The 20,469-nt window shown below is 43.1% G+C and overlaps 1 protein-coding gene across 4 annotated transcripts; it reads right to left on the bottom strand.

Moving 5' to 3' along the window:
- Window positions 1-1,690: 1,690 nt before the first annotated feature.
- Window positions 1,691-12,378, bottom strand: tlx2 (T cell leukemia homeobox 2). Of its 4 annotated transcripts, none has more exons than XM_068325892.1 (5): window positions 11,159-12,378; window positions 5,525-5,737; window positions 5,074-5,311; window positions 2,517-2,697; window positions 1,691-2,082 (listed from the first exon to the last, which is right to left on the bottom strand). In XM_068325892.1, the coding sequence occupies exons 1-5, from the start codon at window positions 11,661-11,663 to the stop codon at window positions 2,071-2,073; spliced, it is 1,149 nt and encodes a 382-aa protein (XP_068181993.1). In that variant the 5' UTR covers window positions 11,664-12,378; the 3' UTR covers window positions 1,691-2,070. The 4 variants fall into 4 exon arrangements, with proteins under 4 accessions (XP_068181993.1, XP_068181992.1, XP_068181991.1 ...); XM_068325891.1 differs by lacking the exon at window positions 1,691-2,082 and having other exon boundaries at window positions 2,481-2,697; window positions 11,159-11,934; window positions 12,100-12,378; XM_068325890.1 differs by lacking the exon at window positions 1,691-2,082 and having other exon boundaries at window positions 2,481-2,697.
- Between the last annotated feature and the right edge of the window lie 8,091 nt (window positions 12,379-20,469).

The raw sequence follows: 20,469 nt of genomic DNA, 5'->3' as shown, positions 1-20,469 counted from the left end.
GTAAACTGCGTGCTGCAGTAAATAAAATGTATTTTATGCACGTGTGAAAGGCGGGTTTCCGAGCCGGCGGAGGGAGTTAAACATTTACTGCGTGACCCTGAACGCAACAAACATGGTTTACGGTTATTTTGGTGTTCAGATAAGTCGATAGGAAGTCTGATATAAGCCGAGTCGCTGCTCTTGTTCCTCTTGTGTGGTGACGCTTTATTGGATAAGGCCTTTTTTTTTGGTGGTAAAAGGGATGTGGTGGTGGTGGGGGGTGAGGGGGGGTTAGAGATCTTTAAGCACCTGTAGTCAAACACAATGCATAGTTTTGAAAACAGTTCACGGAGGAATTTTTCTAAAATGGTCCAAGTCACGTCTTCAAGGCATCCGAGACGAGGAGATGAAAGCTTTGGGAGGTGGGAGGTGGGGGGGGGGGTTGAGGAGGCGTCACCTGGAGGGATCCCAACAAGGCCAGACACCCCCACCAAGAGCGACTCGACGCAGCTGCCTCCACAAACCGGATCGTCCAACCGGGAGGCTCCAGATGCCGCCGATAACCCGACAAAAAGGTGCGGCGTGTTTACGCCGGCGTGCGCCCGGCCTGGATAAGGAACGCTATTGGCCGATAAGCAGAGGAGGCGGGACGCAGTCCCCCCCTCCCCCCCCCGTTTCCTGGGATGTTCGCGGTTCATGGAGGCTCATTTACGGGCAGGGACCCTGAGCGATGTGTTTGTTGTGCTAGCAGATCGGTCGTTGGTGTTTTGACTTGTGCGATAAGCGCCGGCTGATGAAAAGCGGCGATGAAAAATGTTGGGCGGGTGTCTGCTGGCAGTTTCCCTCCAAAACAACGCTAATAGCAGAAACGCTAGCTTTTTCAAAACAGTTCATGGTGGAAATAAAGTGTTTTTTCCTCAATAAATAAACTTTTCTTTGTCTTTTTAAATGTTTTTTCCCTAAAAAATAAAACCTGGATAAAAAAAATGTTTTAAGAATGCGCCGATAAGTTTCGTTAGCTTTCCGAGGAATCGTTTTTGTAGATTTCCATTCCTCGCGTGGGTGTCAGCTGACAGACATGAATCACATCGTCAGGCAACAGGAAATAAAACCGTTGGAGCGCGACTGATCAACCTGAAATAGCAGTTTTTGCGCGAGAATGAAGTCGTTTCGTTCTTTCTAGATTTTCCCGCTCTGCCGAAAGCGGAAAACCTTGACAGCTGCATTTCTAAATGTTCACTTGGCAACAGCACAACTTGTACTTTCTCCTCTGCTCTCTTTCTAATTTGAGCTGGCATCGGGTTTCAAAACCTTTATTTATCCGGAGAGGCTTTTGCTGAGCACGCTCTCCTTTTTTTTTTTTTTTTTTTTTCCGGCAACGCCCTCCTTCACATTCACACCTGGGAGCTGTAGTCATCAGATTTTATGGATTAAAAAAAAAAAGGTATTGCGCTGTCCCCTTCTGATACAGTTTGTCGGTATCTTACCTTTGGGTGGCCTGAAACTTTAATGTGTAATCACGGATGAATCCCACGAGGCTAACTAGCGTGCTAAAATCATAAAGTATTATTGCACGCTTTCATAATGGTGACACAGGAAGTGGATGAGCAACAACAAACAAACAAACAAACAAAAAAAAAGACAGTGAAGGGAAAAAAAACAAAACAGAAAGGTTTGTCATCTTTTCAAAAAGTCACAATATCATTTAATATAAAACACCTTTTTAAATTGAACATAATGAGGAATTTTTTCCGGCATCAGGAGTTCCAACAATCCGTTACCGTTTGAACGCCGCGGTCCAGGCTGGACGGCGAGCTTGACTTCGACGGTATACGTCCCGAGAGTGCACACAGAAAATGGTTGAAACATGCATTTTTACTACATTGTACAAAGTCAAAAGCGAAAAACAGGTCTTTTTTTTGTGGGGTTTTTTTTTGTTTTTTGTTTGTTTTTTCTGCCGTTATCGAGTCTCCGCCGCCTCCTGAGGGATCCGGAGGCAAAAGTACGGAGGGGGACAGTCTTGATAGTTGGGCATGTACAGTGGTGTCCATTTGTTTTCTGGCACTTTTGGATAAAGTGTCCTCCTCTCTTTTAGACTGTCAGCTGAAGGGAAAGCGGAAACTTGGTGTGAGGCAGAAAAAATGACTCAGAATACTTGAAATATGTCAAATAACATCAGCAGACTGGCTTTAAATTTGGAGCTGAAGTCTGCATTTATTAACGTAGACCTCTCTAAACACGCTGGTAACGATCAGTGACTGAGGAAGCCCAACGTCCAATCAAAATGGGTATTTTTTCCCCCCAAAGCATTCTATTGTAAATCCCATAACAGTGCTGCGTTTTTGAACGTCAGACACGCCAGAATTTGTCTCCCATTTGTTCTTCCCGCGTTTACACCCCCATCGCATTGCCCCACCCATTTTTTTTTTGTTTGTTTGGGTTGTTTGGTTTTTTTTGCCCCACCCTCCCTCCACCCTCCACACACATCACGCCCGACACATTCACACCACAGATGCCATGGAGGTGACGGAGGTCACCTTATTCTCTTCCGCCCAGGGCTGCAGGTTCTGCAGGGCGTACAGGGAGGAGTTGTGCAGGCAGAGCGGGTCGGGCTGGAGGGGCTGGCTCAGAGTCTTCTGGAAGGCTTCCTGCTGAAGCTGCAGCATCAGCCGGTTGGCCTGCTGCCGCTCGGCCTCCCTCTCCTCCGCAGTCTGTCTCCTGGGGGGGAGGTGGGGGGGTGGAGATACCAGACCCTTTTATGAGTGTAGCTTTTAAACATCGTGCAAGCACAAGATGAAGAAATGCACGTGTCAAACCCAAGGCCCGGGGGGCCAAACGTGGCCCGACACATCATTTAAGGTGTAAAAGGTCACAGTTTCCAAAAATAAAGGTCAGGTCAAATGCATGCTTTTGACCTGAAACTACATTTCCCACAATGCATGTAATTGGAATTTTACAAGCCAGTGGCTTCTACCCGTCAACCCTTTTTTTTTTTTTTTTCCGGATGTTGTTGTTCCAACGCTGATGAAAGTGAAAAGAAAATAATAAACTGAATAAATACATAAATACATAAATGAATAAATAAATTCAGCCCGTTTTAACATTGAAAAAAACGTTTTGAACACAGTTAATGTCCTAACTTGTGTTTGATATTTCCATTTTATTGATTGATAGTTTGATCCTTGATTGATGGAGATCTGTGGGTTTAATAATCTGATAAATTAAAAGGATTCATGTTAGAACACAGAAACAAACACCTTTTTTTCTGTGTAACTAACATTTGTAACTTGAATAAGTCATAAATTCAGAGTTATTTAAATTAAGGAGTAGTTACATTTATTTTACATTATATTGAGTTACATTTACTTACATTTATGAGTTACATCTGGCCCTTTGAGGACAGCCATGATGCTGATGTGGCCCCTCGGTGAAAATGAGTTTGACACCCTTGTCTAAAAATATCACCTTTTAAGTTAACTTTTGAGAAGAAGCTGACATTTGGAATATCAGGAGAAAAACAAGAGCAGCCGTGTGACTCGGAGAAAATGCAAACGCCCTTCCTCGAATGTTTTGCTCGACACCTGTGCCAGAAACTTCAGAGCAGATGCCAGTTGATCAGAATGAGTGACAGGTGCTGGGGAGGGAACGTGACCGCCGGAGAGGGAACGTTTTAGCAACACACGCCCTAGCATTTGATGTATGGTGGGTGTGTTAACATATGTCGCACATACAGAAAAAAAATGAGTAAGAACGTTGTCTAAAATGCTTTTTAGATTGAAAAGTTGCTGCTTTTGTGTTGGAAAAGATCCAGATTGAACACAAGGAGGAGGTTTTAGCAATTAGCCTAATTTGTCTCTGCAGGAACCGACGATGAGGAATGAGCTGAGTGGATAAATGTATTGAAAAATATGCAAATGTGTAACTAATTAGTGAAAATAACATCCCAGGTTGTGAAAGTATAATTCCTTTTTTTTTTTTTAATCACTTCCTGTATTGAAGGGAAATCTCTTTACCCCCCCCCCTCCAAAAAACAAAACAAAACACACAAATATAGATTCAGGAAGACTTTTCTCTTGATTTGAGGTGTTGCTTATAAAACAAACACAAATAACAAATTACACCCATTAAAATCCAAAATAAAACACAAACGACACAAATCATAGGCACAACCACACCTCTGATACCCTCTTTCATGCACACCAGCCTCCATCCATTAGCCACACATTATTGTTAACAGCATTATCATAATCTGATTCCTCGGCTGTTGATTCGATCATCCTCTTGTTACTAGCGTAGTCGTCACGCAGAGACATCCCTCACCTCGTCCTATCGGGTGAACGCTGTGCGGCATAAATCTCAGCAAAACTAGGAAATCAGTAAAACCAGTTAAGCCGATCCCCTTGTCGCCCGTGATGTAGCGCGTCGTTGGGTTCTGGGTTTTAGCTCGATGACGCAAATTCATTTTTATTACATCTCATGCGGGGATTTTTTATTTTATTTTTTTTTGCTTCCCATGAATCAAATTGAAATGCTTTACGTTCATTGCTTTGAATAAACAGAGATAGATATTTTAAAGTGTGCGAAATTTCAAATTTGATGCAAATAGCTTTAGCATTTTTAAAAAAAAAAACATTAAAAAACCTGAAACATCAATTAGCCGTTTTTGAAAAATGCGTCCTGTCCCTTTAACTGCAAGGCGGGGCTTGATAATTTAATTTCCTACTCATTTACCTCCAATCGGCTATAAACAACGGTTAGAATGAAGTGAAAGGGTGTGTGTGTGTGTGTGTGTGTGTGTGTGTGTTTTGGTACGTGAGTGGACTTGGCAGTGAATCCCTCCTGTGAGTGTTTCCGTATTGCTTTGGACAGCATCTTTTCTGAAAGGCCTTTCAAAGAGGATTATGGGTAATTATGCTCGGTCAAGCGAAGCGGCGTCCACCGGCGGCTAGTCGCGCTGCACGACGCGTCCAAACGCTTCCGCCGCGGGACGATTCCATCGCGTTTGAAGTGAAACTTTTTAAGTGAGCATTTCGTAACCGTGACTAAGCGTCAAAAGCGTCGGGCGTGGTCGATTTGAGGGGGGGCGGAGCTTACCGCCATTTTGTTCGTCTGTTCTGGAACCAGGTCTTGACTTGCGCGTCCGTCATCTTCAGGGCCTTGGCCAGGGTGGCGCGCTCCGCCGACGCCAGGTACTTCTGCCGATGGAAGCGTTTCTCCAGCTCGCAGATCTGCACCCGGCTGAAGGAAGTGCGGGGCTTTTTCCTCTTGGGGGGCGTCCGGTTCTGGTAGGGGTGGCCGATGCGTCGGGTCACAGAAAAGGGCGAGAGGGCGGCTGGAAAAGGGGGAAGGAAAACAAAACAGAAACAGATTTTACGCCAATGAGTTAGCATTAGCAATGAGCTAATTTGGGGGTGCGTTTGGACATCAAATTGATTGATGATTGATTGATGATTGACTGTTCAAGTCCCACATGAGATGGATTCACATTAAAGTCACACAGGTGAGGTGGAGGAGGTGAGGTGGGGGCGGGGGGAGGATGACTCACCTGGGCAAGCCCCCTTTGGGAAAGGGTATTCTGCTAGAAGGCCATTGCCGTCTCGCAGGTGAGCGAGTTCTGGGTAATAGCATTTGGCTAATGTCTCCACAGTGCTCCAGACGGGGACCCTGCTGATGTCCCCCTTTGGGAGCGGACAGAGGGACCCGGCGGGCCCCGGCCCCCCTGTCACCTCGCCGACTCGGCTCTCGTCTGCCTGCTCCCCTAAAGGAAAGGGGAGACACAGTGAAGGCCCACATCTGGAGCACATGGCGCCGGCGCGGAGGGGAGGGGATGGGGGGGGGGGTTAAAGCTAATCACATGAGGGGTTAGCCTGAATGATGGAGCGGCGTCCGCTTTAACGTGGTTTAGCTGTTAGCTTCTGTTAGCATTTATTGCTAAAGAATTAGATCAATGGCGTTTAGAGGAGATCAGCCAATCAGAGTCAGGCGTTCAGTTTCAACTTCCACAAACATTCACTTTTGGCTCAAAGAAGCTTCCGTACCAAAAGAATTCCACCTCCCCTGATTATAACACACTTCATCATAATAAACACAGATTGGGGATATTTTTTGCAGAACTGATCACCAATAATTCAGATATTTCTTATCAGCTGTGTCCTCTTTGCACCCTGACCCTCCATCTTTCTGCCCCCCCACCCCACCCCCCACCCTCATGTCTGACGGCTCACTCTCACATTTCTGGGTATTAATATCAACGCATCTTCTGCATCATAAAATATCTATGAATCCTGTCTATTTTGTCAGCCGTGGGTAAACAGAAGATCGATAAATGAAACCAGATCGTTTTTGGCCCCCACCCCCCCATGCATGAGGCCTCCAGCTCATTTTTTTTTTTTTTTTTTTTGTGGAAAAATCAACAACAGGAACCGTCTCCTGCACCTCCGTGCGTCTTTGCGCCGTTCCTCCCTCCTCCACCCCCCCCCCCAAACATGCTGTCTTACAGGTTGTTTATTCGCATTTATTTTGTCACCAGAAGCCAAAATGAATATGAACACATCTGCATAGGTGTCCCTGGAGGAGGAGACAGGAGCGACCTGAAAATTCATTTGCCAAACGCAGACGATGTGACAATTTGGATGGAAAATGGAACATGATGCTATTACGCGCACAAGCAGTCATTTTCCAAAGGGAGCTGCCGACGACTTCTCCCGGTGGTGCTGAACACGGAACGGCAAACAAGTAAATGATCTGTGAAATACGGCGGGTCACAGAGAGTTAAACACCACCTGACTGCAAATTAACAGCGCAAATGTAGAATTCTCCTGTTTTAATGGCGTTTGGAGCTGAATTTATAGCGTCCGTCTTTTTTTTTTTTTTTTCTTCCTCCAAATGTAATATTCCTGCAATATTAAGACCGGGGTTTTACATGATGTGTTCCACTGATGCTCAACAGTAGTATAAATGGTAATTCTATCCCTCTAAAATTCCTTTTGGGACCTGGACGGGCATCTATGGTATTTAATCATAAGTTTATGGTGACAAATTTCCCTTGATGTTTCTGATATTTAAGGTACTAAAAGGAGGGGGATGGGCTGCAGCGCCTCTATGGCCCTTAATAGTGATTTTATTGTGACATTATTGAGATAATCATTCTTTTTTTTAAAAATCCTACATAATTCCCAGTCTGGTTCTGGTGTTTAATTTTGATGCTTGGAACACAAACAGCCCCACATTTAACCAAACTGTTCCTCTATTTTTTTTTATTTTTTTTTATTTTTATGGATGTGTGTCGTTGCTCCAAACTATATGTAACCGTGCAGATCATATTCAGAGAGCGTGCAGGCCTGTTTGTTGCTCCCAGCGGCGGGTCTGGCTAAATAATACCGCATTAGATGGCTATTTCAGGCCATCTGCGGGCGCGCTAATGGACCAGGCGCACTGGAGCGCGTTCAGAGGGAACCCAAGTGAAAAAGCAGGAGCCTCTGGACCTGCCAGCCTCAGAGAGAAGCTTTGCCCTGCAGTGGGCAAAATGCTGATAAATACGAGCTGGCGATGCTGCGGATGGTGACGCTCAGGAATCGGATATGCCTGCAGGTTGATGCGCTGCTAATATTAACGAGACTGCGAGCGAGAAAAGCTTTAATATGTGAGCCCAGAATGCGATGAATTTTAAACCGACATCATATTAAAAGACTTCCTGCTCTGCTGCAGAGGTCCTAATAAAATGACTTGGATGAAAATAACCCATGTGACTGGTTTATGTTTTTAAAAGAATATGATTCTAAAAGGTCATTCTTGTTTTTTTTGTTTGTTTTTTTCAATTCAATTCTGAGGTCAATGTCAGGAGCTGTAAAATAGCATTCATGTAATCATCAGATTATTATTGGAGAAATTCTATTTTTATTCTCTATAATTCTCTTAAATAAAGACACTGACTGCATGGGGAGGGAAACGTAAAGATGCGTCGTTAACCTTTACATGTTTCACATACGCGCTCTAAAATTTTAATTATTCTCAAAATGAGATAAATTATGAGACAATTTCACAAAACTGAAAGGGGGAGAAAATATTTTAAACTTAAAGATAGGTTTCAAATGACATGATTTAAAAACAGAGAAAATAAAATAAATAAGAAACAGCAGGCTTGTGTCGTTTTCTTTCCCTTCTGCAGACGGAAAAGAAATGTGTAGGAATACTAAATCTGCTGCTCGGGTAATACAATTTAACATAAGCATATCAAAGAATAAAATGCCACCATGGAGAATATGTTCCCCATAATAAAACCATCTATACTTAATAACACTTCCAGGTGACAGCGCCTCCCTTCCCCACTGCGGATATTACCTTTGCAGCAATCTAATAAATACATCCGTGAAGGATTCTAAAGGGGATATTGAAATATAACATGAACATATATTGCTATTTATTACAGTATCCGGGACAAAACGGAGGGTCTTCTGTCACACTGAGAATCAGGGCAGAACCAGAAGAACGGGAGCGACTCGGAATAGAATGTTTCTACAACACCAGTTACTATCATTATTATTATTATTATTATTATCATCATTATTATCATTATTATTATTATTATTATTATTATTATTATTATTATTATTATCATTATTATTATTATTATTATTACTATTACTATTATTATTATCATTATTATTATCATTATCATCATTATTATTATCATATATTATTACTTATTTTCATTATTTATTATATTTTCTTATGACCTTTTTACGTATTCTACTTTGTAAAACATTGTGAACAAATATATAAATATAAATAAATATACATAGAAACATATATTCTTATTGTTCTATATTCATATATTCTATATCTTATCTTGAAAGATAGGTTACGAATTTCTATTCGTAAATTATTTTATAATTTTCTGGGTTTTTTTTCTTTTTGTCATCCAATTTTTTTTTTAAATTCCAAATGGGTTAAATAAAAAAATAATTCATCCACTCATTAAATCAAGCCACGTTTTAAAGCAGAATTCTACGCCTCACCACTGCTATAGGACACATAATATATATTTTAAAAAAATAAATTTAATTAAATAATATTAAATAGAGTAAAATAAAATTAAAATAAAATGAATCCGGATTTTCTTATATGTCCTTCTGTCCATGCTGTAGAAAATAAACCCACTAATATTACAATTTAAAAAAACAACCAAAAAAACCACAACAACTCTGAGGCCTATTTGATTTCCTGCTCCCTCAGAAGCCCCCCAGCTTTATCCTCCGTTAGTCTGATAAACCCCCCCCTGATTTACAACATGAATTTAATGCCAGGATGAAAAACGCCACAACCCAAACGCGCAATTTAACAGCTACGGTTTCCCTCCCGGCTTCCATAGCCGGGGCAGCCGACCCCCGTCCAGCCCGTTTCCAGCGGGAGAACCGGAGACGTTTGAGGGGAAACATTTGAAATGGAACTCAGCCCACCAGGAGAGACGCTTTACGGCCTTTGATAGGAAATGGAGAAGTGTGTGTGTGTGTGTGTGTGTGTGTGTGTGTGTGTGTGTGTGTGTGTGTGTGTGTGTGTGTGTGTGTGTGTGTGTGTGTGTGTGTGTGTGTGTGTCTGCCTGATCAATACCGTGGAAAGATATAGGCTGCGAAATAATTACAGCGACAGAAAGCTGAGAGAAATTAAACGAGGGGCCCTCAGTGACTATGAGCAGAATTGATAAGCCTATTTACACTGTATCCTTGCGCAGTTGACATATCGTCCCCCTGTATTTAATAATTCATCCGCTGGAAAGAACGGAATACTGAATATTTAATGCAGGGGGGGCGCGCAAATCTATGATGTTCTTCATATTCATTTTCATAACGATGAGGTCATCAGAGGAAAGCAGGAAGCGTCCCATTCCAAAAGGTAAATTATGAAGGGAATGAAATGAACGGACAGTGATGGAGAGACATAAACTAATCCGTCAGGTGGAATGGGAATATTCTTTTTCTAGAATTACATCTTAATTTATTTAATCTATTTTACCGCCTGTCTTTGAACGCAACACTGATCCAATGCTGGAGGTGATCGATGCGTGCTGCCCCAGAAAGATGCTATAAAATCATGATAATAAATTTATTTTTGAAATGGGGTTACTTTAATTTTAGGAAATTGGATGGATGTGAACATAAAACAGCAAATTAAAATCGAACTAAAACAAAATTACCTGAATAAAAACCGAAAACAAAGTTAACTTAACTGCATTTCTGAATATTGATAATAAATATTGTTATACTTGTATTTTATTTTGTTTAGAGTTTTGTGCCTTGGAAAAAAAAGATAGTTTTCAGTTCATTAAATTAAAAATAAATGACCACATAAACTATTCTGACTTCATTATTGACTTACGTCATTGAACTGGGGTTAAAGGCCTGAAGAGATACAGCTATAAATTATTGATTATTAATTTCACTTTCCCTACAAATCATCATATTAAAAAACACAGTTTTGAATAACATCTGACTTTATATAAAAACAATCAAACGCTTCAATCTGGATTCCAAGCATCCACTTAATTAAATTCACTTTAATGGGAATTCTGCGGATCAATAGAGGATTCGTGTTTTTATCTTTCTCTAAATTCGAATTTTAAAAAATGCTGCATTGGCTACTCCTAGTGGCAAAATTGGGAATGTGTACTTCTGATATTACAAATACTGTACTGGCCAACGGCTGCTATAATAATAATAATAATAATACTATAATAATAATAACATAATAATAATAATATTAATAATAATAATGATAATAACATAAATGTTAATAATAATGGGACCTGTTATTATCCAACCTGTCATGTTTTATTATGACTCATCTTCCTGTTTTCAGTTGTTTCCAAGACGAAACTAAAAAATAAATCAAATAAATTGGTCGTTCCTCCTCGTGGAGAGACGCTGAACGTCGTTTCCCGTCCCCCCCCCCCCCCCCCCCCGGTGTAACCGGAGCGCGTCGGTCCGTCTCGGATCCATCAGACCGTCCCTCCGTCATAATAAAGCGGACTGCGTGTTGCGCGTCTTGGCGATAAATTACGCACCCCAACATGTGAAACCAGCCACACGCACTGCGCCCTGAAATGTCAGAAAATGCACAACAACCCACACACACCTGTGGGGGGGTCACGCAGGTTTGAACACCTGAACTCTTTTTTTTTTACCTGTTAATCTGTCCTTGGCGAACCTCCTGCTGCTCTCCATCCACGGGAAGGTGAAGTTGGCCGCGTTGCCCATCCCCATCCCGGGCACCGAGGGGATCCCGGGTCCGATGCTGGGCGGGTGGGTGGAGGAGGGCGGATGGGGCGCCGCGGCGGCGGCTGAGGCGGGCGGGGGCGGCATGGGTCTGTGCGCCGGCACCCGGATCACCCCGCCGGCACCGCCCGAGTTGACGTTAACGTTCATGTTCATGCTGACGTTCATGTTCATGTTGACGTTGTAGGAGCCGGCCAGGCCGGCCGCCATGGAGCAGGCCGGGTTGTAGACGCTGTTGTAGCCGTTGCTGTAGACGTTGGGGGCCAGCGCGTAATCCGGGTCGCCGGTCCGGTTGGGGAGCATGCAGCCGCTGGATTGATCCGAGCTGTTGAGGATCTGATCGATCCCGAAGCTGATGGGCTCATGCTGCTGCTGGTGCGTCGGGTTCACCTCCTCAATGCCCGTGTGCTCCATGTCGGTGTCGGTGGTGTGAGTTTTATCGGTGGGTTCTCTCAGCGTCGGTGTGTGTGTTTGTCATGTAGCAATTTACGCTTGGGGCAAATGAAGTGTTTGTGTGTGTGTGTGTGTGTCTGTGTGTGTTGCGGTGTGTTTATTGTCAAGCATCAGCCCGTTCTACTCCCACGGAACCAGCAGAGAGTCGAGCGCGATCCAAATTCTTGCCATTATTCTTGTTCCAGGAGTCGCGTCGGGGTTTTCCCCCTAAATGAAGTGCCAATCCATCGGGCTGAGGAAGAGCGTATCCATCTTTAAACCGCGTGCTCTCTCCCCCCCAATCACACACACACACACACACACACACACACACACACACACACACACACACACACACACACACACACACGCACACGCAGGAAAAAAAATTGCCAAAATGGTTATCCGGACAACTTACTGACAGAAATCCTTGGGGGTTTTTTGGAGGGGGGGAGACAGTTCGCTCGATGCGCTTTTGTTCGCCTACTCCGGAGGAGACGATCCACACGCAGGGGGCATGGCAGAGGGTACCCGGGCTCCTCGCGTCAAAATAAAAGAGCAAAAGCACCGCGCCGAGGCGGGAACGAGGCTCTGACCTCTCCGGCGCGGGTGGGAACCGGAGGGGGGAGCGGAAGACGTCTCTGGTGCGCTGAACGGCGAGGCGCGTTTCAGCAGGTGAGACGAGCCTCTGCGTAAAAGCTGCCATTCGGTCATCCAGCCGAACCTCCCTCTTTCTCTCTCTCTCTTTTTTTTCCTCCCTCCCCTTTGCGTCCTCCCCACCCCCCACCCCCCCCTCCGTGCGGTAGGGCAGTTGTTTTGCTCTCACGTCTTAAAGAAGCCGCAGCTTTCTTTTATTTTCCACAGCTTTTCTTGAATCAACACGGAGTTTTTGTGCCTTTTATTGACTCGAACCGAGTGTGTTTCCAGGCGCCTCAACATGTTAGGAATATTACAGCTAATAACTCCATCCATTCATCCGGGTTGGGTCATTGAAGGCCAGAGGAGGAAAAATGAGTCTCTTCACGTCAGATCATTCACTCTTTTGATTTTAGTGTCTTTTATTAAACCTTCTGAGTCATTCTGGTTTCATTTCCACATTTCTGCTCATTATAAATTGAATATTTTACTAAAAACATTCCCATCTAATCCCAAAGCGATTCAATTGCGCACGGCCTCCAACAGCCCCCCCCCCCCCTGGAAAATTCTCCATGAATAGGATTTCTTTGGAATCTGAGTGCCCACCTGAGGTTCTGTTTTGGCGCTATAGCGCTGAAACATGGGTGTCTTTTTCTGCGCGCTCACCGTCTGCGCAATTAAACCGAGCGCATATTGGACCCTTATCCCGAGCCAGGGGACCTCTGAAGCCCCCCGGTACACTTTAGGGGAAACTCATCGGTTTAATGAGCGAATCTAGGTGATGCCAAGATGCGGATCAGACCGGAGACCGAGCATTGACCCATATTTTTTAAAAGGCATGTTCCATCAGCTCAGCGTGTCCTCCAAAGAGGAACAAATACGCGCGCAGATTTATGGCGCAATTACCTGCAGCACTGTAGCCATAAATCTACAGATAGATAGATAGATAGATAGATAGATAGATAGATAGATAGATAGATAGATAGATAGATAGAGAGCTGATTTGCACAAATTATTCACCCTCCTCCGCCCCGCGGTGACGTCACGGATCGCCCGAATCTCAATTCAATGAAAATGAAAAATGTCTCATAATAAAACCGCGACACGGGGAGAAACGGATTTAATATATCACCGTTTTATTACGCACTTATTTCACTTTCCGTGCGAATAAAGATATCTCTCCACCGCACAAGGTGGCTAGAGGGAAGCATAAAAATCAATTGTGTGAATTCGAGGCCATATCAATAATGGCGCGGAGGACGAGCGACGGCGGAGCGCGGCTGCTATTAGGCCTGTTGATGTTTGTGCGTTACAATCAAATGAATAGGGACGAGAGGACGCGCCGCGCCTCAGATCGGCTTACTGACGGGGTAATTGGACGTTTATGCAACGCCAGGATGATAGAAGGGCCGGAAAGGCTGGTGGTGACGTCAGCAGCACGGGGGGGGGGGACGACGACGGCGCGTCTGCGTGTCAACTTTGGAGCAATTTGGTGATGCAGGCGCGCAAACACGGGGGTTCCCAAACTTTACCTGTGCACACATCAGAGTGAACGTAAAGTGCGCATCCAAATCTGATCATCTAATCTAATCTAATCTGATTACAGTATTTTCCACACTAAGGCCCACATAAAAGTCTTTAATTTTCTTTAAAACTTGACAAGTGCGCCTTATATATCAATGCGCCTTATGCATGAGAAGTTTTAAAATAGGTCGTTTAAGGTGCGCCTTTTGGAAAATACAGTACATCATCAGCTGCTGGTAGAAATTAGATTTAGATTAGATTTAGATGTAGATTTTTTTATTTTTTTTTAATTCTGCTGGTTTGTTGACCAACGAGACGCCCAGTGGGTGATAATAAAACTCATGGAAACATGTTGTGCTCCTCTGGCGCCAACATGTTGAAGACGACTGTACAGCCTCTCATCATCAGCAGCCACATCGCAGCCGTCTTCATTGAACCTGACATCACAGCTCGCTCACACAGAACGGCAGCAAGTGTCCTGTTTCATTCTTCTCAAACGATTTAGGCCGTTCAGTCTGATTAGCTCCCATGCGCAGCCGTTTAAAACGAAGCATATGGAAATTAAACCGATTTTAAAAGGTTATCTGGTTTCTAATGTGCAGTTTGGGACTCGTCAGACTGATGTGTCACCTTTAACGCTGAGATTTCTCATTATATCATCTGTTTACATGCTAGTGTTTCCACATCTGGGCATGAGCCTGGGTAAAACAAAAAACCGGTGGTTTTATTGAGGCTATGGCGCAAAAACATTCCTATTTTTCACCTTTTGCTTCGCGTATTTCTTCACTGTCCCACCGGAAACGGATAAAAAAAAACCCCACACACAATATTGGGAAAAGATGTGATTTATGTACAGCAACCCACCCGCCGCCGGTGCTTTGAGGAGGAGAAGACGGTTTCTGGATGTATAAACGCGTTCCCTGCTTTTCCAGATGCGCGTCGAGGCTGCTTTTGCTCTATTCTTAGACATCTCTCTATCTGCTGCAGCACTTCTCCCACACGGGTCATTAAAATTTTATCTAATAAGCTATAGCAGTGAAACATGAGGGAATTAGAATTATTATTTTTTAAATAAAGATCCCTGACTTATTATGGGCTGCCACTATAAAACTAGTTATAAAATAGGCCAATAGGAGGGCTGCCTATAGCTTTTAAATGCAAACATGATGCTGTGCAGGATTGTAATGAGCAATTTTACTAATGCAATAAAAACCCATTGCCAATTAAGGCACCGTCCCTCCCTCCTATCTTGCTCTAACGCACCCCCCCCCCTCCCTCTCTCTCTCTCTCAATATGAAAGCCCCTCACTGACTTTGCCCAAAGGCGTTGTCTATGGTTGCCGGCTGTGCGTGATGAATCGTTATCTCCAGGCCATGCTGCTCGTCTGGGTAATAAAGTACCAGCAAAGCGGAGACAAAAGGAATTTGTCACAGTTGCCTCCCCGATATATTAGCGACCTATCGGTCGGGTTAGCTCCGGTTGAATGGGGGTCCAGGGGCCCCGCACGCCAAATAAAAATGAACCGAGAAAATAAGGGGAAGAAAAGGGGAAAAGTTACGCGTGTGTGCCGTTAAGTAATGAGCCAGCGGAGGCTCGTTGGAGGAGCCGTTTAAAAGCAAAACGCACACAGAAGAAGAGTATAGTATTAGTTCTTCCTTCACCGGGAGCGTTAAAGGAGCTCTCAGCCAATCAGAGCCGCGCAATCCACGAGTATGATTATTTAACGCAGCTCGTTTGTGGGTATGAACGTTTCATTTATATTCATCCACGACTCGCATTGGCCGGAAAACGCGTGATTCTAGTGAATCCTATAGAAACATATAAGAAGCTTTTTGTCTTTTTCGTGTTTTTGAACTCTCCATGTGTGGAGAAACGCGTTACAAAAGTAACGAGTAACGATTTTTGCCGTTTAAAGTGTGACACATGCCAGGTAACCCGTGCGTAAAGACTTTCCGCCGGTGCGCTCTGTCCTCCTCGTCATTATGAAGACGATTACCGCGGCTGCTGATGTTGTTGTTAATATTGTTAGCCGCTGTTTTGTGTCATTAATTTGTGTAAAGCCTCTTTGTTATTGGTCATTGGGGTTTTTTCATTTCATCGAGGACTCGGTGTTCACTAATTGTTTCTGTGAAGAGAGTGATGGGCTGGGATGGAGGGAGGGGGGCGCGCTCATATGAGAATCTGTGTCCTGTATGTTAAAAAAAATACCAGTTCCAAATAACAACAACAACAACAATCTATTGCGTAATGGTGTGATTTTGGAACATTGGGCCATTTTTCTGCCTGTGACCTCAAAACTCGACCGATGCGCAATAAGAAATAAAAGGTTCGAGGCCTTCTGCTTCTGTTTTCATCCGTTTTCCCTGGAACGCATGAAAACGGGTTTAAATAGGCAGCTGAAAACACCCCAGACCTGTGGACGGGGGTGGGTGGGAAGGGTGGGGTGTTGGAGTTTAGTGTGATGAAGCTTGTCATCGTCCTCCTCCTGCAGGCCCTGTTTGGATTTCTGAGGACTCCCAGAGTAAACACGGTCTGTGAAGGGGGCCCGTTTGACCCCCGAACCACTAGGAGCCGTTTTGGAGGCCTCATAAGCGGTTCACTACCCAGAAAAAGGGTTCCATCTTTTATGAAACGCTTCTAACAATCAGAAAAAGAGATTCTGTGTGTCTTACTTCCTGTTTTTGACTTTGTTTTTAAAAAAATAAAGGACGTTGCTTTCAGGGAACATCGGAAAAACTGAGCTGTGTGTGATAAACTGATAAACTGATAAACCAACCTGACAGTCAAGTGAGTCAGATCACATTTAAATAATAATAAATCTATTAACATGTCCAGTGTGTGTGTGTGTGTGTGTGTGTGTGTGTGTGTGTGTGTGTGTGTGTGTGTGTGTGTGTGTGTGTGTGTGTGTGTGTGTGTGTGTGTGTGTGTGTGTGTGTGTTAATTTGTTGTTTCACCACTTGTTGATTCGTAAAACAGTTTTAAAATATGTAAGGTGGACGGTCACTATTTTTGCTGGTAGGAAATAGGAAACTGAAACTGAAAGTTTTCTCAGATTAATCAGAAATCCAACCACAAAAAATAAAAATAAAAAGAAGAAACGGTTTCAGAAAAAAAATTACACCACATTGCGGAAAATCAAACATTTATCTTGTGACGAAAATGTTTATTCAGCCTTATAGGAATAATTGATTTTACTTTTAAAACCTCTCTTACACATTTTAAGCTTATATTTGTATGCATACAAATGTATAATATCCATAATAATTTTAATTAACTTAAATATTTTCATTAAATGAAGTGATTGTTTAATTTAGACATTTTGCTCCTCTGAATATTTTCCTTTCTCTTCCTGTCTCTGATGTCATCAACAGTAAATATTAATTTAATTAAATTAATTTAATTTAATACTTTTATATTTTATTATTGGACTGTTCACTCTGAGAATATTGAAGAACCGAAGTTCAGCTTGAGGAACCTCTTTTCTTCAGGGTGTGCTGCGGTCCAGATGCGTCGCCTCAGCCTCCAGGGCCGCTCCGGTCCGGATGGAGGGTCCTGGTCCGGGCTGCGCCCCCGCCCGCCCCCCATAAAGGACCGCTGCGCACGGCGGAACCCTTTTTACGCATGAGTATAGAATTACATTATTCTGCATTTGGAGGGTTCAGTCCTTGACTCTTCACCTTCCCTCAGGGGAAAACCTGGCGCCTCCTGCCTGCATCAGACGACTCAAAACTGGAGCGAGTGGAAAAGGGGGAGAGGAGGGAGGGAGGAAGGAGAGGAGGGGGGAGTAAAAACTGGAAAAGGGGAGGATAAGTCGCCTAAATGCGGGATTGGGACAGGGAGGAGGGATGTCAGAGGCCTCAGAGGCAGCAGAGAGGAGGAGGAGGAGGAGGACAGGTAATATTATTAACATGTTTGGACTTATTGATAAGAATAAAAACGCATTTTCAACTTGAACTTTTTTTTTGTCATGACTTCAGGACTTAAATATCAGCTAAATTCCGCTCCTCCTCTTCCTCTCCGGACGTCTTCCTCTGTTCCCTTTGAATTCCAACCGATTCCTTTGGCTCCAGCTGTTCGCCTCGGATCAACCTATCGATTAGACATCAGTTAGATTCCTAGCCGGGGCTTTATTGAGTAAGTTGGTGAACCTTAAAGTGAATTACAGGAACTGCTCTGCCCCTCCGGTGAACTATTTACTTCAATCTAATTTACTTTGATAAAGACCATCTTTTTTATTTAGTCTGATCGCCATTTTCATCGGGTTTTATTGTGGGACTGAGGGAAGAGTTGGTGGCAGAGAAAAGAGGATTTTTACCTCCTTATTGGTTGTGTTTTGAATCTGCAGACAGCAGACGACGTTTAATTGACTTTTAATTCACATTTAATATTTAACCAGTCTATAAAATATACCAACTGGCCTTCTTGGCTTTTAATATGTATTTAATTATTTTTTTGTCTAAGGAAATGCTGCTGAACTCTTCCAAGAGGCATCATGGAAAAGAAAACGTTCTGTATTTTAGAGTCTATCTTGAAAAACAAATTAATATCTCTCTCATAATACTTGAAAGTTAATATTTGACTGTATAAATATTCATCCCTGGATGTTAATCCCTGAAACTGTAATACTTTATGATCTTGGTGACATTTTCTTATTATTCTGCCTTTTTTATATTTTATTTTTCTATATTTGTGCTTCTACAAAACACATAAATAATAATAATAACACCAATAAAACTAAATGACGTGATAAATCTCTGCAGGGTAAATAAAAGCATAAAGTGGCTTCTGTGTGTTTCTGCTCCATCCCTGATGCTGCGGCGTCAAAGCGGGCTGCTCTGGGAGACCCCTTGTGCGCATGCGCCGTATTTAAGCGTAATTGGCCGTATCATTGGCTTTTGTCTTGTTTACAAAGCGGGCAACAGAAGCGGTAATTTAATTTCCTCCGCCGCATTGAAGAGCCACCAGCCGCCTGTCAGGCCGGGCTCAGCCTCTCCAACCCCGGGCAGAGAGCAGGAGACTGCCCCCGGGGCGATTCTGGAGAGGGAGGTGGGGGGAGGAGGGGGGATGAGGGTGACATCTGCCTCCAAATAAAAGTGTACATGAATGATATCCAGGGCAGTTATGGAGGATAAAATCCCCACCGCCTCCTGGGTTGGATGACATAAATGTATGTTTTAATAAGAAGCCAGATAACCATTAATAAAGAGGAGATTTTAATCACGAATCAGCATCAAATTCTGGTTTCTTAAATCATTTTAAATGTAAATTTTATGTTTAATCATGTTCCTTATAAGATTCACTTCCGACTGCAACAATTCTGTAATTATTTGCATTTTTCTAAAACATATTTTTGCCTGATTTTATAAACTTTTCTTTTGGAGTGAAATAATTTCTATTTTCCTGGAGTTTATTTTTAATTTTATCATAATGGCAAGAAAAAAAAAGGAAAAATTTCCTAAACCATCTTGGATGATTTTGTTTCAGTTTCCAATCAGGCGATGATTATAAGAAAATGAGTTTAAATCTCCTCTAAAAGTCAAGAGAAATTTAATTTAGGATTTTTTAAATGTATGTATTATATTATCCGATGTTGGATGTTTTGTATTTTTAAGATAAAACACTTTCAATATGAAATAAATAAAAGTGGGTCAGGAGAATTATATAAAGGTTTGACCTGGAGACCAATGGGAGACAAAGAAATAATAATAATAAAAGATTTCTTCATTAAATTTGCAGAAGATAAATAATTTATTTCTTCCTCCTGTTTTTTTTAAACACCAGTTATATTATTATTATGTATTAAAATGTATTTGTAAGAGAAAATATCCGACATCTCATCTGCTCATTTGAAGAGTTTAAATTCCTCCAATCAGATGACGTCACGTTTAGACGCTCGTTCCACATAATGAGTTTAATTTATTTGCAGCATGAAGGAAAATAGGCTTTTGTAAATGAACTCTTTATTGGTATTACAAACAACTGAGGGGAAAATGCACTGTGTGTGTGTGTGTGTGTGTGTGTGTGTGTGTGTGTGTGTGTGTGTGTGTGTGTGTGTGTGTGTGTGTGTTACAGAGAGAGAGAGAGAGAGAGAGAGAGAGAGAGAGAGATGGCACATTAAGCCTGAGGGCGCATCATTATTGGAGAGCCAGGCCTCCCTCCCTCCATCTCTCCCCCCTCCATCCCTCCATCTCTCTCTCTCTCCTCCAGCCTCTCCCTCATCCAATCAACGGGGGCCGTCGAAGGACAAACATGTGAGCTGCGCGCCTTAAAGCGCGGCTTCGGCGCGCCGCGCACTGCAGTTCCCCTCTAATTACTCCATGATACAATGCAACGCTCCTCTGCAAATATTCCCACATAAATTCATTTCACAACCCATTAAAGATACAGCGGGTGAGATCATTTACACCACCACGGCGTCCCAGCACAATACAAGGCGGAGCCAGCTTTTTACAACGCCGCCAAATGTGCCAAGTCCCCCCGGTTGAACGGCAACCTGGTAGGCATTAACTCAACATAATGTCTCACAAATTAAAGTATTGCTGGGGCTACCACCGCGGCGTCAGATAAATGTGCTCTATTAGGGGGCCCCAAGCTGTGCGCAAAACAATTGATTGCTTGTTTGTGTTTT

Source organism: Antennarius striatus, chromosome 10 (assembly GCF_040054535.1).
Source record: "Antennarius striatus isolate MH-2024 chromosome 10, ASM4005453v1, whole genome shotgun sequence".
In the NCBI taxonomy this organism is placed as follows: domain Eukaryota; kingdom Metazoa; phylum Chordata; class Actinopteri; order Lophiiformes; family Antennariidae; genus Antennarius; species Antennarius striatus.
This window is presented reverse-complemented; position numbering and strand designations above follow the sequence as displayed.